The 18,816-nt window shown below is 39.6% G+C and overlaps 3 protein-coding genes across 4 annotated transcripts; 1 reads left to right on the forward strand and 2 right to left on the reverse strand.

Moving 5' to 3' along the window:
- Positions 1-1,592: 1,592 nt before the first annotated feature.
- cdc42se2 (CDC42 small effector 2) lies at positions 1,593-6,227 on the reverse strand. The gene is made up of 5 exons (XM_070907032.1): positions 6,156-6,227; positions 3,998-4,242; positions 3,319-3,420; positions 3,144-3,222; positions 1,593-2,264 (listed from the first exon to the last, which is right to left on the reverse strand). Exons 2-4 carry the CDS (start codon positions 4,049-4,051, stop codon positions 3,148-3,150), a joined length of 231 nt encoding a protein of 76 aa, XP_070763133.1. The 5' UTR covers positions 4,052-4,242; positions 6,156-6,227; the 3' UTR covers positions 1,593-2,264; positions 3,144-3,147.
- A 63-nt stretch (positions 6,228-6,290) lies between these two features.
- nip7 (NIP7 nucleolar pre-rRNA processing protein) lies at positions 6,291-8,696 on the forward strand. Of its 2 annotated transcripts, XM_070908896.1 has the most exons (5): positions 6,291-6,421; positions 6,545-6,631; positions 6,721-6,859; positions 7,736-7,876; positions 8,249-8,696. In XM_070908896.1, the coding sequence occupies exons 1-5, from the start codon at positions 6,366-6,368 to the stop codon at positions 8,366-8,368; spliced, it is 543 nt and encodes a 180-aa protein (XP_070764997.1). In that variant the 5' UTR covers positions 6,291-6,365; the 3' UTR covers positions 8,369-8,696. The 2 variants fall into 2 exon arrangements, with proteins under 2 accessions (XP_070764997.1, XP_070765005.1); XM_070908904.1 differs by lacking the exon at positions 7,736-7,876.
- Positions 8,697-8,833: 137 nt separating this feature from the next.
- On the reverse strand, positions 8,834-16,266 carry terfa (telomeric repeat binding factor a). The gene is made up of 13 exons (XM_070908169.1): positions 16,116-16,266; positions 15,110-15,205; positions 14,405-14,535; positions 14,025-14,111; positions 13,393-13,533; positions 12,902-13,026; positions 11,745-12,290; positions 10,949-11,068; positions 10,213-10,329; positions 9,980-10,126; positions 9,456-9,538; positions 9,322-9,368; positions 8,834-9,192 (listed from the first exon to the last, which is right to left on the reverse strand). Exons 1-13 carry the CDS (start codon positions 16,264-16,266, stop codon positions 9,034-9,036), a joined length of 1,950 nt encoding a protein of 649 aa, XP_070764270.1. The 3' UTR covers positions 8,834-9,033.
- Positions 16,267-18,816: the final 2,550 nt, after the last annotated feature.

The following is an 18,816-nucleotide window of genomic DNA, read 5'->3' on the forward strand; positions in this document are numbered from 1 at the left end:
ATGTATGACCCTGAATACACAGAAACCATGGATCCATTACTTTTATGTTACGTATTTACAGTATCATCATAAAATAAGTCCTATGACAGGAATCCCATAAGGAAACTTTTTTTTTTTTAAATCACATTCAACCAGTCCACTAGCACAGCCTGCTGGTCACATAATATACTGCAATCCTGGTATGTCTGCACATACTACAGCATCTAGCCCAGAGCTGGAAAAAAAAAAAACGAACTAGTCTACACGTACGTGGATCTCTTTTCACACAGGAATTACTACAGAAACATTTAAAGAGGAACAGATGAGATCTGTGACAATATTTCAGCCCAATGAATCACATTATTAAATCTGTTGGTGGATGTCTGGAAAGTGGGTTTAAGGCCGTAAATGATAAGATATTACTACATCCATTAGGTATTCTCTATCAGGTATTTTATGTTGCCTGGCACCAACACCAATATTTCATTCTTGTATCATAAATAGTATGACAAAAGCACTCATTTAACACCAATATACACAGACTGTCGCTTGACTTATAATACAACCACATTCTGTTGTTGGAATAGTAAATCATACGATGTACACAGTGGACAAATAACCACCTGTATTAATAGATCCAGGCCTGCTGGTTAGCTCGACACCTTTGACTTTTTGATTTATAAATCATTGTTACAAGCGATGAGCAGTATGTACATGATGAACACTATAGACTCCAAGAAGGGGCCATGCATGCTCTGTCACTATCACTATCTGCAAAAGATTTCATCAAGGTATCTTCAATGGAGCCTGGATCAGAAATTTGGACTACACATGACAATACTGATGGATGAAAAAGTAGCAGTCAGTCATTAACAAGAAAGGACATTAACTCTAGTCTGATCACTAACACGACTGACAACCAGTGTAATCAGGCAATAAGAGTTGTGCTTATTTTAATTCGATCTCCTTGAAAATGGAGGGTCAACTTTTGCACAAACAGACAAACTGGGAATAACTTTCAATTAAATGTCCATATTGGGTCAGAAGGGGATTTAATACCTTTTGTACTTTTAAATGTTTTTGACAAAAATGTTAACATCACATGAAAACATCTTCAAACACTGAAGCAACTTAATCATACACACTGCTACAAAGGTGGGTCACATTAAGGTTGAATGCCATTTAGTAGCTGTCTGTCAGCTCTAAGACGTCAATCGAAACTCTCTGGAGGGACAAGATTATGGGCGAGTCAGCCGAAAAAAGTGAAAAATGATTTTATGCCAAGAGAAATACTCTAAGAAGACATAATGTGTAACACAAACTGTGCTGGGAGAAAGGAACAGCAGTTACAACTAATTTATAATGGCCATACAGTAGTTAACTACAGGTTTGAGAACACTGCTGACTGTATCAAACCTGACCCACATTTGTGGCGGTGTTTGCAGTGGTGATTTGGTTACTTCCAAGTTTAACTCTTAGTCTACTGTACACAAGCCTCGAAAAGACGAATAAAAAAAAAAATAAAAAGATATATATATAAACAAGAATCTTGAAACCACTAAGCTCAGTATTCGACACTAATGAAAACAAATAACGAACATGACTTCAGAAGGCAGATTAGGAAGTTCATAGTTTATTAAAATTCTATATGGTTCAATCTAAATGAGTATAAAAAAACAGTTGAAATCAATGCGAAATTCCTAAGCAAGTGTGAGTGTACAATGTATGATCCAGTGTACTCTACTCATTTCAAGTTTATTACAAGACAGCAATCTTCAACCCTGAAAGCAACTCAGAGAATCATGAGTATTTCTCAGAATAAAACAATGAACATGTCGCTTTTTGCCTTGCTACCTCTACCTGTCCTTTGATAAACCTCTGAGAATAAAGAAGGAAACTGAATGTTCCAAATCTCCAGCGTGGCCCAGCCACCATGAGGTCCGTTAACAAATCAGAGAATAAATACAGGCATCCAAATGAGCTATAACAGCAAATGAAACTATTTTCCTCATGCATACACACAAGCATACGTCTGACTGAGATTATGAGCTTTCTAAACCCTCTTATCTACTCTTAACAGTTACTCTTTACAGTGCAACAGTATGGCAGCAAATGGATAGCAGTGCTTTCATTAAAAAAAAAAAGGAATGGAAAATAAAAATATATACAACATTATGGAAAAGCAGTAGTTTCATCTTTTGGTCCTGCGTCCATTACAGACAGAACTGCTTTTTGAAAATGCTTCCTCATATCAACAACAGTAGTTTCCACAAGACTGTGAAGGGCTGCGGGGGGAAAGAAATGGAACAAATGTTAGGATCTCAAATGCTACCGATAGGAGGGGTGAGTTAAGCCCAAAATCATAGAAGTTTACTATCAAATCTGATGTCAAAGTGCGGGGAGAAAGAGTGACGGGGGGGCAAAAATGAACAGCAAAGGCGACCATGGCAACATCCAGTGGGAGTTTAAAAAGAAGGCAGGGGGGAACATTAACAGTTAACCAGTTGCCTAAGGTCAGCAGAAAGCAATGAAAAACAAAGGACAAAACTAAATGTACAAAAAAAACTCAACATACAAATGCTCATCATTTTAGTGACAGCTGAGTGACTGTCACAAGGAACATGGAAGTGGTTATCAGCACTACAGAGCTAATCAAGAGCAAAAAGGACAGTCATCCCTTCATGGGAGGGAGGGATGAGTTCCTCCAATAAAACATGACTGTATACAGCACAGGCCAAGTATGTGCTATGAGGCATTTCACCAGTTTCCTTTCAAAGCCACATAAGGCCAGCTTGCTGTTGTGTGTAAGCATGACTTACCGTCACTTGTTATGACACCGCATGGGTGGAGACAAGTCAACGACTCCTAGTGGTATATGTTAAAGTTCTGTTTCTCATCAATAACAAACGTGTTAAAGCTACAAGTGTTTACTAAGAATGCTTCACTGCTCTGTTAAATATTGCAGAAGATAATTTTTGAATATTTTTCAGTTTGACATGTAAAATCCATTTTAAATAACAATTTCCTTCAAAAACAAACCCTTTTACCAGCCACAGATAGCTATTTCCATAAAACATGTCTAAGCTGGGCTTGTACGCACTGGGGTAGTGAAAATGTTGTGGTTGAATATCAGTTCCACTAAGGGATGAAAAAGTATCTCTCACCTTGTTACAACTGAGAACCTTCAGACCCTCCATGCGCGTAACCCCCTTTAGATTTCATCTGGGCCTGCACCAGGTCCACCTACAAACATCACGGTGTCCATGTTAGTTGACTGAAACCGCATGTATGCTATACCTCTGTTGGCTGAATATTCAATAAGGAGGACATAAAACTTACTGATGCCAAACCCAGGCCCATGTCCCCCGAGCCTACATGTGTGGTGTGAACAAAGTTTGTTGGCTCCCCGATCATGGAGCGATCGATCCGTCGCCGCCGTTTCTGAAAACGAGTAACATAAACAAACTTTCTTTAAACCTAAACATCACCAGTCTTATCATTCTAAATATATTAATGGTAATATTACTAGTCAGTGAGGGTGGAAACACAGCCTACTCATCCCTTTCCTGTTTACCTTCTAAAACTTTGTTTCATAAGCAGTGGACCTGTGCTGTAGAACTACAACTGAGACAGGTCGCCAGTCACGAACCCTTTTATCTTATCTCTTAGTAGACAGACTGGCTGACTGACTACAATGAGGCACAACTGGTTGTTAGCTATTACAATATAAACCTTTTTGAATCTAAGCAAGTGTCGTGTCAGACAGCGGGATGTGGTTAGCTGGAGGCCCTGCCACGTTCTTATTTAATCTACAATAAAAAGAGGATGTAATATTTCTTTTGTCAGGCACGACAGTTTTTAAAAGGAACTTTATCTAGGAATAGTGAATGTTCACCAGAGAATACTGCTCTGTTTATTAACCTATATTCTAATCTGAAACGCAACCCACTTTAAAACAAGGCAGCCACATTAAAAATTGAGCCAATCAATTTGTCTCCCAAGTTATTTTCATACTCACAGGTTGTGGCTGCTCTGCAATGCAGCAGCTGAAACAAACCCAGAACTCAGTCATTCTGAGGCAGATGAAGAAGCCACAGCAATTTCCTCTCTCACTTCAGACGTCTCTCTGCGTCTGTCTTCCTGTTCTGTGTTACCAGAGCCGCAAACACACGCCGGAAACTGATGACAGACGCCGACCACTGGTTTATCCTGGGGTAAACCGTTGGCACAAGAACTGTTCTCCCAACACGGGGCAGCACTCTCCTGTCAACACGAGAAAGGTGTAGAAAAATACAAAAAGTTTGATTTAAATACTGACATACAATGACAAATGAGTCATTGTTGTCAAGGTTATCCATAATGTCTACACCTTGTTTTTCCTGTCAAACAATCATAGATTTGAATTAGTGACTTGTGGGCACCTTCTTGGAAGGCACTGGTCAAATTTTCCTGAATAAAAGTTGCTGTATACCGCCTGATAGCAATATTTTGTAGTGAAAAGTAGTTTAAATGGTTGATTAAGTAGCCAGTTTTGTGCCTAGCGTGCCATAGTTCTCCTCCGGGAACACCCACTGTTAATGAGGTCAAACCTAGAAGCAGGGACATTGGTGTATGTATAGCTCTTCTAATGAAAAATACTTCTATTTCATATTTATTTGTGTATTTACTTTAAAAAAATAACTGCTGTTATAGACATTTACTGTTTACACTTAACAGGTATTCTGACACGGAAATCTAAAGAAACATGTTGTACAAATTGGGTCAGTGTGTACTGTGAGTTTCAATGTGGCATCCTGAGCAGTCACCTACTATAAAACACAAGTTGTCAAAGTGATCACTTTTCTTTTTGTACGTCATCTCTTGTGGTAAACAAGAAAGCATTTGATTATAACCTTCCATGTTCACTGATCAGTGTTCATCATGCCCTTATTGGCACTGCAGCCTTGATAAAGTAGCCATTTTAATTAATATCTCCCTGAAGCTGAAATAATGTGGAGGCTTATTTCACCAACGGGTCACACAAGAAAATGTAATAACATAGAGCATCATCTGACGAAATGACTGGAAAAGTCTATGGTGTTACTACTTAACATTTTATGTTGCATGACTGCTAAATGTCCTATATCATAGGCGAGAAACAATTACAGGATCTCCAAATGATGACTTTTAAAAAGGAAACATGTCTTCTACTTGGAAGACACAAAAATAACAGAAGAAATGTAGCGGGTAAGCTGTGTTTGGAGGCAACATGGAATTAATTGACTTTTACGGCTATGCCAAATTTTAGTGCTTTATTTATCAGGAACAAAGGCTTTTAAGTTAATATTTAAGTAAAGTATTACTGAACTGCAGCAGGATCGGGTATTTCGAGAGGTGTCGTGTCAGTGAATATAATGGTTTTGCTGTGTATAACTTTACTTGGCAGCATCAGAAAAACAGGATCAGGCATTTCTTTTCCAGCCATTATTGCTGTCAGACAGGAGGTAACAGTAGGATCAAATGATCTGCCAAACGCAAAGAGCTCGCTGACAAAGTAGATTTCCTAATATGTGACTCTGGCTGACATCACACAGCGCTGACATTGAGCTGTTACTGTGCACTCCCTACAGGTGAATCACAGTATCAGGTGCCAGAGAGTGCAGAGGTGCTTAATGTTGATCTTCATGACTGTTGAGATCCCTAAAAAGATTACTTACTCTGCCTCTGATCTCGGATTACACGAACGTAATCAGTATTTACAAACAAATTAGCGTTATGTAACTTCGCACCGCTGCGGCAAAGACTCCTCACCTCACACGGCGAGGTCCGAGCTTAACCCACAACCGGGTGCAACCCAATGCAGTCACTGATGACATCCCAGTGTTTCACAATTGATTTCATTTGAATTGCTTTAGTAGAGCGGGGTCGTTGCCTGCAGCGGATCAGCGTTAGCATTATCAGCTGCTAACAGAGTTAGCCCACAAGCTAACGTTCCCTAGTTCGCCAATAGCAGCAGGTCCGTGTTTTTTTCCACTGACAGCTGGCTAACTAGGCTAACTGAGCCCATTTTCGAAAGTGTGACTTCAATGTTCAACAAAAACGAAATGTTACACAAATGGCTATTAACGTTACTGTTTACCGGCTATAGGGTAAACCCATTTCCAAGAGTTATTGTAATTTTAGGTGAATAAACTTACCAGATGGCGGGCGGTTTGCCGGAGTAAAAACGTACGATCGACTGAAAGCTAAAGAATGCTAAAAAAAAAAAATCAGGAACTGAGCTCGCGGAAGACGTCAACTGACTTCCGTTATAGAGTGTGACCGCTTCCGGTGTTGACCCACGTTTTCACGTTTCTCACAGGAGATACTAAGTATTCGCTGATAAAAGTTGCTTTTAAATACTCAAGATGAGGCCACTAACAGACGAAGAGACGAAAACGATGTTCGAGAAGCTGTCGAAATAGTAAGAAAACTTAGAGGATATTTTTGCTAGTCCCTTAAGATTCATGTTTGACCAAGCATGTTAGCATCCTTGTTAGCCTATATGTGTGTGTGTATGTGATCCACGTCTTTTCTCCCACAACAGCATCGGTGAAAACATAAAACTTCTAGTGGACCGACCTGACGGAACCTACTGTTTCAGACTGCAAAATGACCGTGTGTACTACATGAGGTAATCCAGGATAAATGACCACGCATGTGTTGGTATCGATCAATACTTCTACATCGAGAAATTCAGATATCATCGTTTTCTCTCCACAGTGAGAAAATTCTTAAGTTGGCCACAAACATTTCCCGGGACAAGCTCGTGTCAGTGGGAACATGTTTTGGAAAGTTCACAAAGACCATCAAGTTCCGCCTGCACATCACAGCTCTGGATTTCCTGGCGCCCTATGCAAAGGTGACTATGGGTGCACATTTTTTTATTATTTGTATCTTTGCTTCCATCATTTACATCCCTTCCTCTCTCCTCAGCTCCTACAAGTGGAGGTTGGGTTAAGAGATGCAATGAGGAAGTGAGGCAATCCAAACATGTAGTGAAGTGGTGCGTCCTTTTCAGCAGAGCCCCAATTTGAATTGATGTCAAAGGGATCGTCTGTCAGAGTCTCTGAGAAGCCTACAGGAAGAGCCGTGAACTCTGGAGTGATGCAGAGATCATAAGTGGCTAATGACAGGCCACCCTCATGGTTCAGTTGTACATATCAGTCCTTAGTGCTGCTCCACTGTTGATCTACTGGCATATGACACCTGTAAGCAGCATGTCACACTGGCAGATACCACTCTCCACCTGTTCATTCTGATTTTTACGACGGCGTGCCACTTGGATTGTGTTAAACTGGTAGCTCATGCCATAACATTATACTAGATGCCAATGGCTATTATGTCAAATGTCCCTATTTATTTTTATAATGGTAAGAGTGGCCTGTCAGTTGAACACAGCAGTCATGTATTTCCATTAGAGGCGTGTGCCAGTAAGAACTGGCGTGTGCAGATGCTGTGTTGATGAGCCATGTGTCAGAACAGCAGCGGCATACCTACAGGCCTCACAGCAGACATTTTGACTTTTGATGTGCATCACTTCAATAATGTAAACTTGTTGACCAAAGCTACAGTTGCAGTAACTAGGTTGCCAAGACACACACACACACACACACACACACGTGGCTATTAATTATATGGATGTATTTGAAGCTGTCTTGAAGTTTAATGCAATATTGTAGTTAGTTAAAATGTAAGTCTTGCATGTATGAATAACTTGAAGCTTTTCTGTCTTCAGTTCAAGGTGTGGGTGAAACCTGGAGCAGAGCAGTCTTTCCTCTATGGGAACCATGTGTTAAAATCTGGGCTTGGGAGAATCACTGAAAACACTATGCAGTACCAGGGAGTTGTGGTCTACTCCATGTCTGACGTGCCCCTGGTAAGTTTTGTAACTGATGCTGTATTACTCATGTGGTTGAGGGTAGCGCTCACAGTGCACCGTCAAGGGTTTATATTCCCACTGGGGCAACTCGTGCTGCAAAATGTTGAGTGCACATGGGATAGTTAACATGCTGCACACACGAGCATACTCTGCACTGAGATGTTACAAGAAGCTGTGGTGTGCTGTCAGCTGCATTTCTTCACAACAATGCATCATTCCTGAATTGAATATATCTGCACACACTCCAATTACCAAAAGTTCAGAATACCATATTTGCTAGTCATTAAGTTTAACTAGTAAAACAGATTTTGATCTTTGTCCTTGTTCATCGAGGGGATTTCTGAACCAGTTATGCGTCTTATTTCTCAGGGGTTCGGAGTGGCAGCGAAGTCTACCCAGGAATGTCGGCGAGTGGACCCCATGTCCATCGTAGTCTTCCACCAGGCTGATGTGGGAGAGTTCATTAGGAATGAAGACACATTAACATAACTATGCATCAACAGCTGGACTGTCAAATGCCCCTTTTCTTAACCCATTTCATACCCAGTAACATTCACGCCCAGAACAGCTGTTCCCTTTTAACAGAGAAGTGGTGGGATTTAAGGGCACCTTAATAGCAGATGTTACAGTCAGCCCACATTTCCACTGCACAGTCTAGGGACTGATAAAGTCCTCTATTGATTCTCTTTGGGATATGCTAATCTGCCATCTACAGGATTCCCTTGTCTGAGCCTCCTGATACTCCCCTTCACTGAGTCAAATCTTATCAAAATGAAGGGGAATGCTTTTGTTTTCTTTTGTAAATGTCATCTTTCAAATAAATCCATGTCTTTGTATTTATTTGAGTCTTTTATGAATTTGCTACTGTACATACGGCTGCAGTGAAAATGCATGAATCAAGACACCATTGCAGTTTTTTTACAGGAATAAAAAGGGACAACTAATGCCTCAAATTTAACCATGAAAATTTAATGAACTAGAAAGTCAGGATATTAAACTGTACAACAATCAAAACATGATTAAAGCAGAAAATGGATGGGAAAGACTGGCTTGTGCAGAGGTATAACCCGTACTAGGAACCAAGAAATTAATGTGGAAAAAACAAACATTCTCTATCTTGAGGCATCAAGTCCATTGGAACTTGTCTTGAACGTTCAGATCATATTCAACTTCTTCAGTGTTCTCCATCTGTCCTTCAGGTTGACATTTGTTCGATCCCTGAAGGAGTAATATGCCTTTATCTTACTCCAGTTGCCCTCGCCGAATTTTTTGACGCCCTCTTTCAACTTCTGAGTCTCACTCTCAGTCCACTTCTGCAACACAACAGGAACATGAGGTTACTCAGCTTTCTGCTGCTCTGACAAACCAGCCCAATACAGACAACAACTTTCTCTTCATTTTTGACTTTTGAATATTACAAATGCAAGTCTTATTATACGTACCCTCTTTCTGTGGCCTGAATTTGAAATGGTGCTCTCGTTGTGCGATGCTTTGGGAAAAACAAAAATATATTACATGAATGCATGAACAAGCATTTTCACAAATGGATTTAAGCAGATATTTGATGAAATATTACCGCTCTTCTTTCTGGAGGTGAAATACGACTCTTCATCGCTCCATGTATCCTTACTCTCCTTTGCACTACTGTACAGCTGTTTCCTATGAACAAGAGTTTTTAATGCTTGCCACCCTGATTCATAACAGTCATTGATAAATAGCTGTGAAACACAAACAAGGGCTACATATTAAATTATTTTAGAGCAGTTATTTAAATATGCTGGATGGAATTTTGGTGTGTGTTTGTAGCGAAGAGAGTATGAAATATCTTTCCAGTAAGTACATTTCTATAGATAAGTCATCAATATGTGTAACTTTTGTGTGACTTTTAGAATGAATACTCGGAGGGAAACAAATACATATGTCAACTTTGTGACTTTGAAAATGTGCATTAATCAGTGACAAAAAAAGTACATAAATTATCTTCTAAACCTGGTAAACGGGTAGATTTTCCATTCTTTAAAAAAAACAAAACGTTATGTTAGAATTCATTCACAACAGGTGAGTCAATCCATTCTTAGCTAAAGCCGCTGCTTTACTCACCATTTTGAATGGGAAGGACCTTCGTTTTGAGCAGAGTCCTTGTGAGGGGTGGAGCTCGTTTGAGGCACGGGGTGAAGAGGGAACAGGTTGGGTGAGCTGTCCAATGAAGAGTCTGTGATACAGATGTAACCTGTATTACCTGGATCCCTGCATTAAAAAAAAAAAGTTCATCAAGTTTATCCTTGAATCGTTAACCAACAGTGACATGAAATGAACACTGTATTTGGACTTGCTTGCTGAGAGGGTCGCTGGCCAGTTGTTTACGAGGTTTCCTCACTGGGGTTTTACAGGAAGCCGGCGACTCCTGTTGGTCACTGTCTGATGATGACTGCTTTGCCTTAGTGGAGTTTCTGCATGATGATAGTTGAGACTCAAAGTCAAAGCATTGTCCAGAAAAGGAGAGATCTGCTTTGACTAAAATCATGCTTTGCTCTTTGTCTGTCAAATTCAATGACCATGTTTTCAACTGTCAAAGTAATTGCACAATGTGTAAAAAGGACAAAAAGATTACATTTTCTTCCAGATGCCATTAAGTGGAAACAACCACCAACTAACTAACTAAAGCAACAACACTGACGCTTAAAGCTACCTACCTCACTGTAAGGTAAATTTAAACAAAAACTTCATTGGCTATCAGAGATGCTTAGAATAAACTATGAAAATCTTGATATTAACAATCATCAGGCACAACAGTCTGCTAACCAGTGTCTACTTGATGTCCCCAGATCCCCGCTTAAAATGAAGACCTTGCATTTGCCGTCTTTAACCATAAACTTTGGAATAGGCAACCTCTTACTATTAGATCATCCAAATCACAACACAGCAAATACTTTCTCTTTTGCTTACACTATTCCTAGTGAAGTCTCAAGGCTCGAGCTTCATCAGTCTGCAACACAATTAACATGGCTCAACATTACGATATGATAATAGGCCTAAATACGTGAGGTGATACTGTACATCTGGACTCACCTGCTGAGTGAACTGTTGGACTGGTTATGGAGTTTTCCCACACAAGTTTCCCCATTGGCCACACAGCCAGGGGGCTCCTCCTCACTGTCTGCTGACATCTCTGCCAAACTAGTTGAGGCTCTGGATGACAAAACAAGCAGCTTTAGTGCCGGACACTCACAGAGCAATACAGGCCCACACTCAGCCTACTCATAATGAAATGTGCTATACAAGAGCAGGTGTAAGATATATTTTTAATGTAATTCATATTCGTACTTAGAACGCACAGAATATCCCTATAAAATTCACAATAAATTCTGTTACCCCATCATACTAGTTATTTATTTCAGAACTAGGGTCATTTTAATGAGTGCTCTGTATCACATGCAGTTGCACTGTTACACCTTGCACTTTTGACTCTGTTGGCTTATAATACGCTCAGACAAGCCTCCAGCCCTCAGCTGACAGTCCCTCAGAGATACTGCCTGCCTGACAACATCTTGAGACATCACTACAGTAAAAACCATCATCGCAACCAATTGTGAGGCTAGGCAGAAACAGGCCTGTGTGATGGAGCAGCTTCAGGCAGTGAAAACACAGTTTGAGCAACATTTATTGACTTGCCTGTTTAATGACATTTTTTAAAAGTGTCATTTGTAAGCTATCTCTGCAACAGTATTCTGATCGCCATTTAATTGATCAGGGTACCCCTAACTTCATGTAAAAATGAATATAATTTTCATGTAAAAACAGTATACAAATTCTGGGATCACCTTGTAAAAAGTGACTTCTAAAAACAGCCAAAAAGTATATTTACCTGCTGCACATTTTGTTGGCTCGTCTGGAGCACGTCCGTGTGGGTTTGGGAACCTCTTTGTCTGTTACTGGGTTCTGCAGGTCTTCTTCATTGGGTATAGCCAGTGGCGGTGGCAGTCGTGGCTCTTCTGTTCTGACTTCAGCCTCCAGTTCCTGTGAGGACGTTGTGCACTGCGAACTCCCCTGGCTGTCCGGCTCGACCACCAGACGTGCCACAGTGAAAAGCCGCCTGTTCCTCAGCACTGAGGGTGTCTTTGAGAGTGAACCTGCCTGTGTTTGAGGAGCAGCATCAGTTTGTGGAGGTTGGTCTGCTGGGGAAGCCTCCATGGGGCTGCCCGAGTCTCTCTGAAATCGCCTATCCTTCTCCGAGTCCTGCATGGTACTCTTCTTGGGAGTAGGTGAGAGGTGCAGAGAAAGATCTTCTCTTCTTGCCTGTTCCTCTTCCTCCACTTCTTCCTCCAGCTGAGCAAATGTTCTCTCATCTGGACCTGCAGCCAAAGCCCTGTAGGCTGCCTCCAGCCTGGTCCTCTGGATAATTGTATGTATACTGGAAGATAAGATAGAGGCAAGAAAAAGAGATTGAACAGAGTATTTGGGCCAGAGAATAAGAGGGGTCGCCAGTCATCATATTAGAAGCTTAGAATAAGAAGTGTTCCCATAAAAATGTACTGGAAACATTCCTGCCTGGAGCCCTGACCACACCAGTTGTAACTAAGTACCCATAAATATTTTTCAATCAAATACTGTGCTTGGATATGGTGGGCAAAGTAAAAATATATGGTTATATGGGTACTAAATGTGGTTAGCGTAGATCCTAATGGTGGGTATCAGGGTATTAATAAAGTTAATAATTAAAGCTTAATTGTGGCAGATTCTGATGTCAGTGATGCCTTGGCCTCCCTCAGAGATCAGCCAACTAAAAATAAAGAAAGGAAGGCGGTGGGGACAAGATCTGGAGACACAACAGTGTGAGAATTTTTGTGTCAGATTTTCAAACTGTAAAGGGGCCCTTTTGCCACTGCTGTTACGCAGTCCAATGAGGGGCAGTGTCATATGATGTTACGTGACTTAACAGAGGCCGTACTGCTTTGGCAATTTTGTAGTTAAACAGTAATGATGAGTCTGTTTGAAATGAACAGAGAGGGAGAGCGAGCCTACCATGGTACAAAACGGACGTCGATTATTTGTGGACTAGAGGACGGGCCCGGCTCGTCTTGCTCATCAGGTCCAGCAGTCATGTCGTCTGGTTCCGTAAGTATTTTATCAACAAGCTGTTTGGCAGCCTGTTACACATACACAAACCAAAAACACAAAATACGTATAAAGACAGGTACTTCACCAACAAATCAACAGTGTTGTATCTGTGGACTGGCTGAACAAATGTTAAGGCTTTCTTATTGAACTCATATGAAAAGGTTTTCAAAGTCTGAAGAGGACTCATGATTGTTTAACAATTAAATACGCTTCTAAAAAGCTTTTGTTGTAATCAGAAAATTAGTGTTGTTGACAAATCAGCATAAAAGGGCAATAAAATCTCAAACCCAAATATTCAATCATTCATGCCCATTTGCAGCCGAAATGCCTCAACATAAAGAAAGCTAAAATCAAAGTTTCACTGCATATTTTGTGATTAATACTTAGCAACATACCTTGTGGAGAAAGGGAACATTGATTAGGCAGAGCCTGTGACAAAAGGCCAACATCTCCTCCTTGAACTGTTTGAAGTCGATTTGCTCGATGACTTCATGTGCTTTACTTTTGTGATTAATGAGACCCATGAATATGGCTCTCTACAGAGAACACAGACATTCAGTTATGTGAAGCACATGGCATGCACACAATTAAACTAAAAATCAAGAATTAAATTCAGGCACGAGTGAAACAGCACACGCCGCTTATGTCGACGATCTGCCAACACATATTTGGTTTGTAGCAGCTGTGTCCAAATAAAAAAGGTTCAGACAGCACAGCATCTCCATCATCTGCTGTTGTTGTGACAATCACAAGGTAAGCAGTAGAAATACAACCTTCTTGTTTCAAAGTAATCTGTTTCACTAAGTATTTTACCTAGTAGTGAAAATATACTTCTAACTTATTAACTTTTATTCATTGTAATATTGTCACATAATTATTTTACTCACAATGGACACTGCAACTTTTTGATAACAATGCACTGACAGTGTGACAGCAATGACCAAGAGAGAGGAAGTTAAACGCTGACTTGACTCACTGGAAATATGGAGTTATTGAGTGAACATGCTGCTCTGGTTACTTAACTCACCTTGCCAACCATTCGTGTGGTAAAGTGTTTGTTCAGCACCTCTTTTGCTTTGTCAAACTCATTGTTCTTAATGAAAATCTCCACCATCTGAAGATAGAAATAAAAAAAAATTATTAGTTAATCAAATCTGATGAAACAAGTCTAGCTTATTTGTGTATTTTGATGCTTAGCTAGCATGAACTGATGTATTCTCTCGTGCTCTCTCTCTCACACTCTCTCTCTCTCTCTCTCACACACACACACACACACACACACACACACACACACACACACACACAGTGGTTCGCATCATCATTTAAATCATAGCTTTTGATTTAACATGAGTATTTGTGTGCCTTTGTGTCAGCAGATAACAAAGATGGTTTTAAAAAAACACTTACCATCTCTTTAAGTGAAGTGCATACATTCTCGAAATCCTGTGGTGGAATACTGAATTTCTGGCTTATCTTTACCAGCAACATTAAGGCTGATTCCAGAGGACTCAATGACTGGTCAGGCCCAAATGAAATGTCTGTAAGCAAAGACAAAGCAATATTCATTGCAGTGTTAAGGTCACAATATGCTAGTAGAATTCGATGTATGCTCACTGTTTTAAAAGAACTTGAATTTGGTTTTACAGTTGGGTTGTAACGATGCATTATATCATTTCACATCTGTCAGTATGACACAAGTCAAAATATGTAGTGAATCAAGTGAACAGACATTTGGTTGAAATATGTTTGTCACCAAATCTGGTATTGATTTTCATTCTTTGTTAAACAACTCAAAATGGGTCAAAAAACACTGAAATGTGTTGCCAGACATAATCAGGCAATGTCACATTGTACTGAAAATGTATGTAACTGTGAAATTACCATAATACATGCAATCAAACTGCAAATTATGTGAATAATTACACACCCCCTTTTACTTACTGGTAGGCAAGTAAATATTATGCTTCTGTATTTTCCAAGTAGTTTATCTACTATGCTCAGATAGAAAATTGTACACATAGATGCAGCCAAATTAAATCCCCAACAATACACATTGTTGGTTGACAAAGTTAATGAGATGTGCCATGATGAATGCAATTATGTTGATCTCACCAAGCCTTTCCCCGTCTTTTATCCGTGAGAGAAACCTCAATACTAGAATCTTTGTTATGATGGCATCAGTGGGCTCCCAAGGACGAGCCAAGAGACCTGTAACAAGACAACAAATAGGCTTGTCATTTCCCCTAAAAAAAAAATACACGTTCAGATAGTAAATAAAAAAAAAATCACACTCTGTGGTCTCCTTGCCTAATAATGTATTCACCCCTGCGCACCCAGTAAGGACACTTCAAATCAAACTGATAATCAACACATAGACTACTTTAATTGATTGACTTTAACTTGACAAAATGTATGACATTCATTTTTCCGCATTTAAAAAACTCATTTTAGGATAACATTTTAATCACTGTCTGAACTGCTGTGCTTATAAAAAAAGATAAATTAGACCAAACAGTTCGCCTTCAAAAAATATTGAGCTTAATCAAGGACAGTTTGCACATTTCATGCCACTTGTATCAACTGCTGCTTCCAGTCTAATGACTAAGCCAACCAAAATAACTTTATTTATCCGTTTGTGTAGAAACTCCAGTACATACACGACACATAACCTGACGGACGACAAACAAAGAGTATTACACTATATGCTTTATCGGTAGACTTTTCAAACAGTATTTTTCGGTTTAGCAAAAGAAGAGACTTTAAGGATGGGGGCTAACTGGTTGGTTTTGCAAATGTAAAACAGCTTCTCTGAGCTTTTCTATGGGACCTTCTGGGACTGTCCTCCACAGACTATCGTTAATTAAGGCAGTCACAAACAGGACTAAGGCTTAGCTAGCTACCTGTAGACGAGTAATATTTATAATATTGTCGCTGACGAGCATGAAGCCCAAGTCAAAACTGGCCAGTAAGACCTCTTAGGACAGTTCACATGCAGTAAATAAAACAGTCGGGTAACGCCAAAGTTGGTCGGATACAATGAGCTAAAGTTTAGCTAACCTAAGTCTAACATAGCTTAGCGGGCAAGAAGCCAAAAGCTGGGAGGCAGTTTGTTACTTACAGTCGATTACATCTATAATGCCACAGAAGTCCACGTATTGCTCCTTTTCAAACAACTCCAGCGCCAGAAACGCATAATAGTCCACCAGCCAGCGGTTGACGACAGATTCGACATCAAGTTGGTGGCTGTTTACACTTTCCCTTGCCGCCATATTCACAACATGACAACGGAAGCGAGAGGGGATGAACGATTTCTCGGTAAAGGCGGAGGGTTTTTATTCTCTGGGTTCAGATTTTCAGGCAGCGATTCATCCCAGTTTTGTGGCGCCAGCAGAGTAACCCCTCAAAAGCGTAAAATACACGCGAATAACGTTAGGATTAGGATCGAAACTGAAATTAAGCATAATCAGGATCAGTCAATCCAATTGAAGGGGAAGAAATTTGATCAAGGGTTTAGAATGACTGCTGTCTGAGAGTTTAAATTCAGGGAATACCAATTCCGATTGGCGTAATTCTTCTTCCTGTTCATCGGCAGATCATCAGCAGAAAACATTACACTGCCACCCACTGGACTGAAGGGAGTATCGCGAGAATACTGTCGCTCTTTATAAACATCTTATTTCTTATTTCATTTGGGTCACAAAATCTTTCACTTCTTCATGGATCTTTTTACTTTGATGCTGCAGCCATACAATTCCCCAATTTCAGTTAATCTCTATGGCATCTTGTATCTCAATTTTAAGTAAAGAGACACTAACATCCATGCAAAGACCCCCTAACCTAACAGACACTCGCCAAACTGCCATGTATCCTGATTTCTGCAGCACGTTATGTCTGCGTGAAACCCACAACACTTTATATGTTATTCAGAAACAAAACCCAGGAGCAGAGAAAATAGATTGCGTATGATGGACAATCAATCACAACTTACAGCTTTAATTTAATCAAGTTTATTATGTAAAAGAATGACATTAAAGATATGACATTATAAGTTTATGACACATTAATTAAAAAAAACTTGAATAAAACATTCCATTTATATATTGTTAATAGTAACCTCTATACTATACTTGTTTATAAAGCTGAAGGACTTTTGTTCTTGAGGAAACATTCTCTCAGGAGAGTAGGAAACAATAACTTTCTCAACTGTTCATGGCAAAGTTAATGGTAACTCTGCAATCAAACATCCATCATTATACTTCACAAAATGTTCTTTATCCTATATTTTCTGCGTAAATACCCTTTAACAGCCAACTAGTGAGAAAAACCTCAGACAGAATAGTGTTATAATGGTTTACACAATTTTGCACATTGTCAAACAATCCTCTCCCCATGGTGATTGTAGTTTTTTGAAGTCATACAGCAGAAGGTGGAGAAAATACAATTACCGGTATAACCCTTTAAAAATCATCATTCATTGATTCTATTGCTGAGCATGAATGTAAAACTACATACCCTGTTAACAGAATCCCAATGTAAGTAGTTATGATTACAGCATCCGAGTTTGGTCATGAAACAGGATTATCCTTTTGTGAAATACTTGTACACATCAACAAAACCCAAATTATGTCCCAAATTATACCAGTCAACATCAAATACTTATACTCAGTCAACACAGCAATAATTGTCAATCCATAATTAGCTCTGATGTTCTGCTACTTCCTACAAAAACAACTAAAAGTTTAGCCATGTATTAATCCTGCCACTGTTACCTCAATTCCTCCTTCAGATATTTACTTCTATTCTAATGACATTTTGTGTTTATTAGTATGGAGGCAGCCTCTCATTGGATCTGGATGTAATGCACCAATACCTGCAACTATTCTTAATAACAGCTGTTGCTTGATTAGCAACATAGATGTGCGTCTGCCAAACTAGACCGCATGAATGTTCCTGTTGTTTTCTGATAAGTCTTATGCACATGAATAAATGACAGACAGCTTATATATGGTTGTTATGGACATGTTGTGTGTTTGGCTAAACTCTACTCCTTTTCATTTTTCAGGATAAATGTCTTGCTGAATGAACCATGCTGGATGTAGAGAAAGTATGGCATTGTTTGAATAAGAAAGTGATATTCTCCCAATGAGGTGATCCAGTCCAGCAGAATAACATGAGAAATGAGAAGCCAGCATTAATACAATCCCCTGATATCAGTTAGCTTTCAGTGCTGTGTCCCTTAGTCCTAAAATAGATACGTTTTACATTCTAATGACAGCATGTTTCTTTGTAGCCATAGCGCATCAGATATCATAATTTAGTGTAAACAGTAGAGATAGAGCTCCTTCTCCTGACGACCACAGATGAGAACAAACAGCAGTATATTGTGCAACACGCGATACAAATGAGACTTTGAGAATCTAGATGTGACAATACTTCGACAATACCAGCCAGGACTTGACTTTAAATCCTGAACTCTAGATTCAAAAAGTCACATTTATCCAGTGCAAACAGGCCCATTGATTATGCAGAGTAAAAATGGGAGACAAGTTGTCACAAAATGAGAAAACACTTTCATAAATAAGTGATAACGACAAAATCTTTCAAGCTGACAAATTCACTTGACTGAATGATTTTAAAAGGCATGGATAAGTGTTCTAATAACACTGGAGAAGTATCTGCTACCGTCCTGCCACTAGATGTTACAGGCCTGACATTTCTGGAGTGAAGTAGGAAAGGCCTCTCAAAGCATCTGCTGAGTTCCCCAAGACTTTGTTCAGTATTAAAGCTTGTATAATGAGCCCGGTACCTCAGCCTCTTTC

The sequence above is a fragment of the Enoplosus armatus genome, chromosome 1 (genome assembly GCF_043641665.1).
Source record: "Enoplosus armatus isolate fEnoArm2 chromosome 1, fEnoArm2.hap1, whole genome shotgun sequence".
NCBI lineage: Eukaryota > Metazoa > Chordata > Actinopteri > Centrarchiformes > Enoplosidae > Enoplosus > Enoplosus armatus.

Coding starts and splice junctions, on each gene's coding strand:
- cdc42se2 (XM_070907032.1), bottom strand. CDS start 4,051: ATGACTGAGTTCTGGGTTTGTTTCAGCTGCTGCATTGCAGAGCAGCCA. Junction 3,421..3,997: donor TTGCAGAGCAGCCACAACCT/GTGAGTATGAAA, acceptor ACTCGTTTTCAG/AAACGGCGGCGACGGATCGA. Junction 3,223..3,318: donor TGGGCCTGGGTTTGGCATCA/GTAAGTTTTATG, acceptor TGATGTTTGTAG/GTGGACCTGGTGCAGGCCCA.
- nip7 (XM_070908896.1), top strand. CDS start 6,366: ATGAGGCCACTAACAGACGAAGAGACGAAAACGATGTTCGAGAAGCTG. Junction 6,632..6,720: donor GACCGTGTGTACTACATGAG/GTAATCCAGGAT, acceptor TTCTCTCCACAG/TGAGAAAATTCTTAAGTTGG. Junction 7,877..8,248: donor CCATGTCTGACGTGCCCCTG/GTAAGTTTTGTA, acceptor CTTATTTCTCAG/GGGTTCGGAGTGGCAGCGAA.
- terfa (XM_070908169.1), bottom strand. CDS start 16,266: ATGGCGGCAAGGGAAAGTGTAAACAGCCACCAACTTGATGTCGAATCT. Junction 13,534..14,024: donor CCACACGAATGGTTGGCAAG/GTGAGTTAAGTA, acceptor TGTTCTCTGTAG/AGAGCCATATTCATGGGTCT. Junction 10,127..10,212: donor GCCAGCGACCCTCTCAGCAA/GCAAGTCCAAAT, acceptor TTTTTAATGCAG/GGATCCAGGTAATACAGGTT.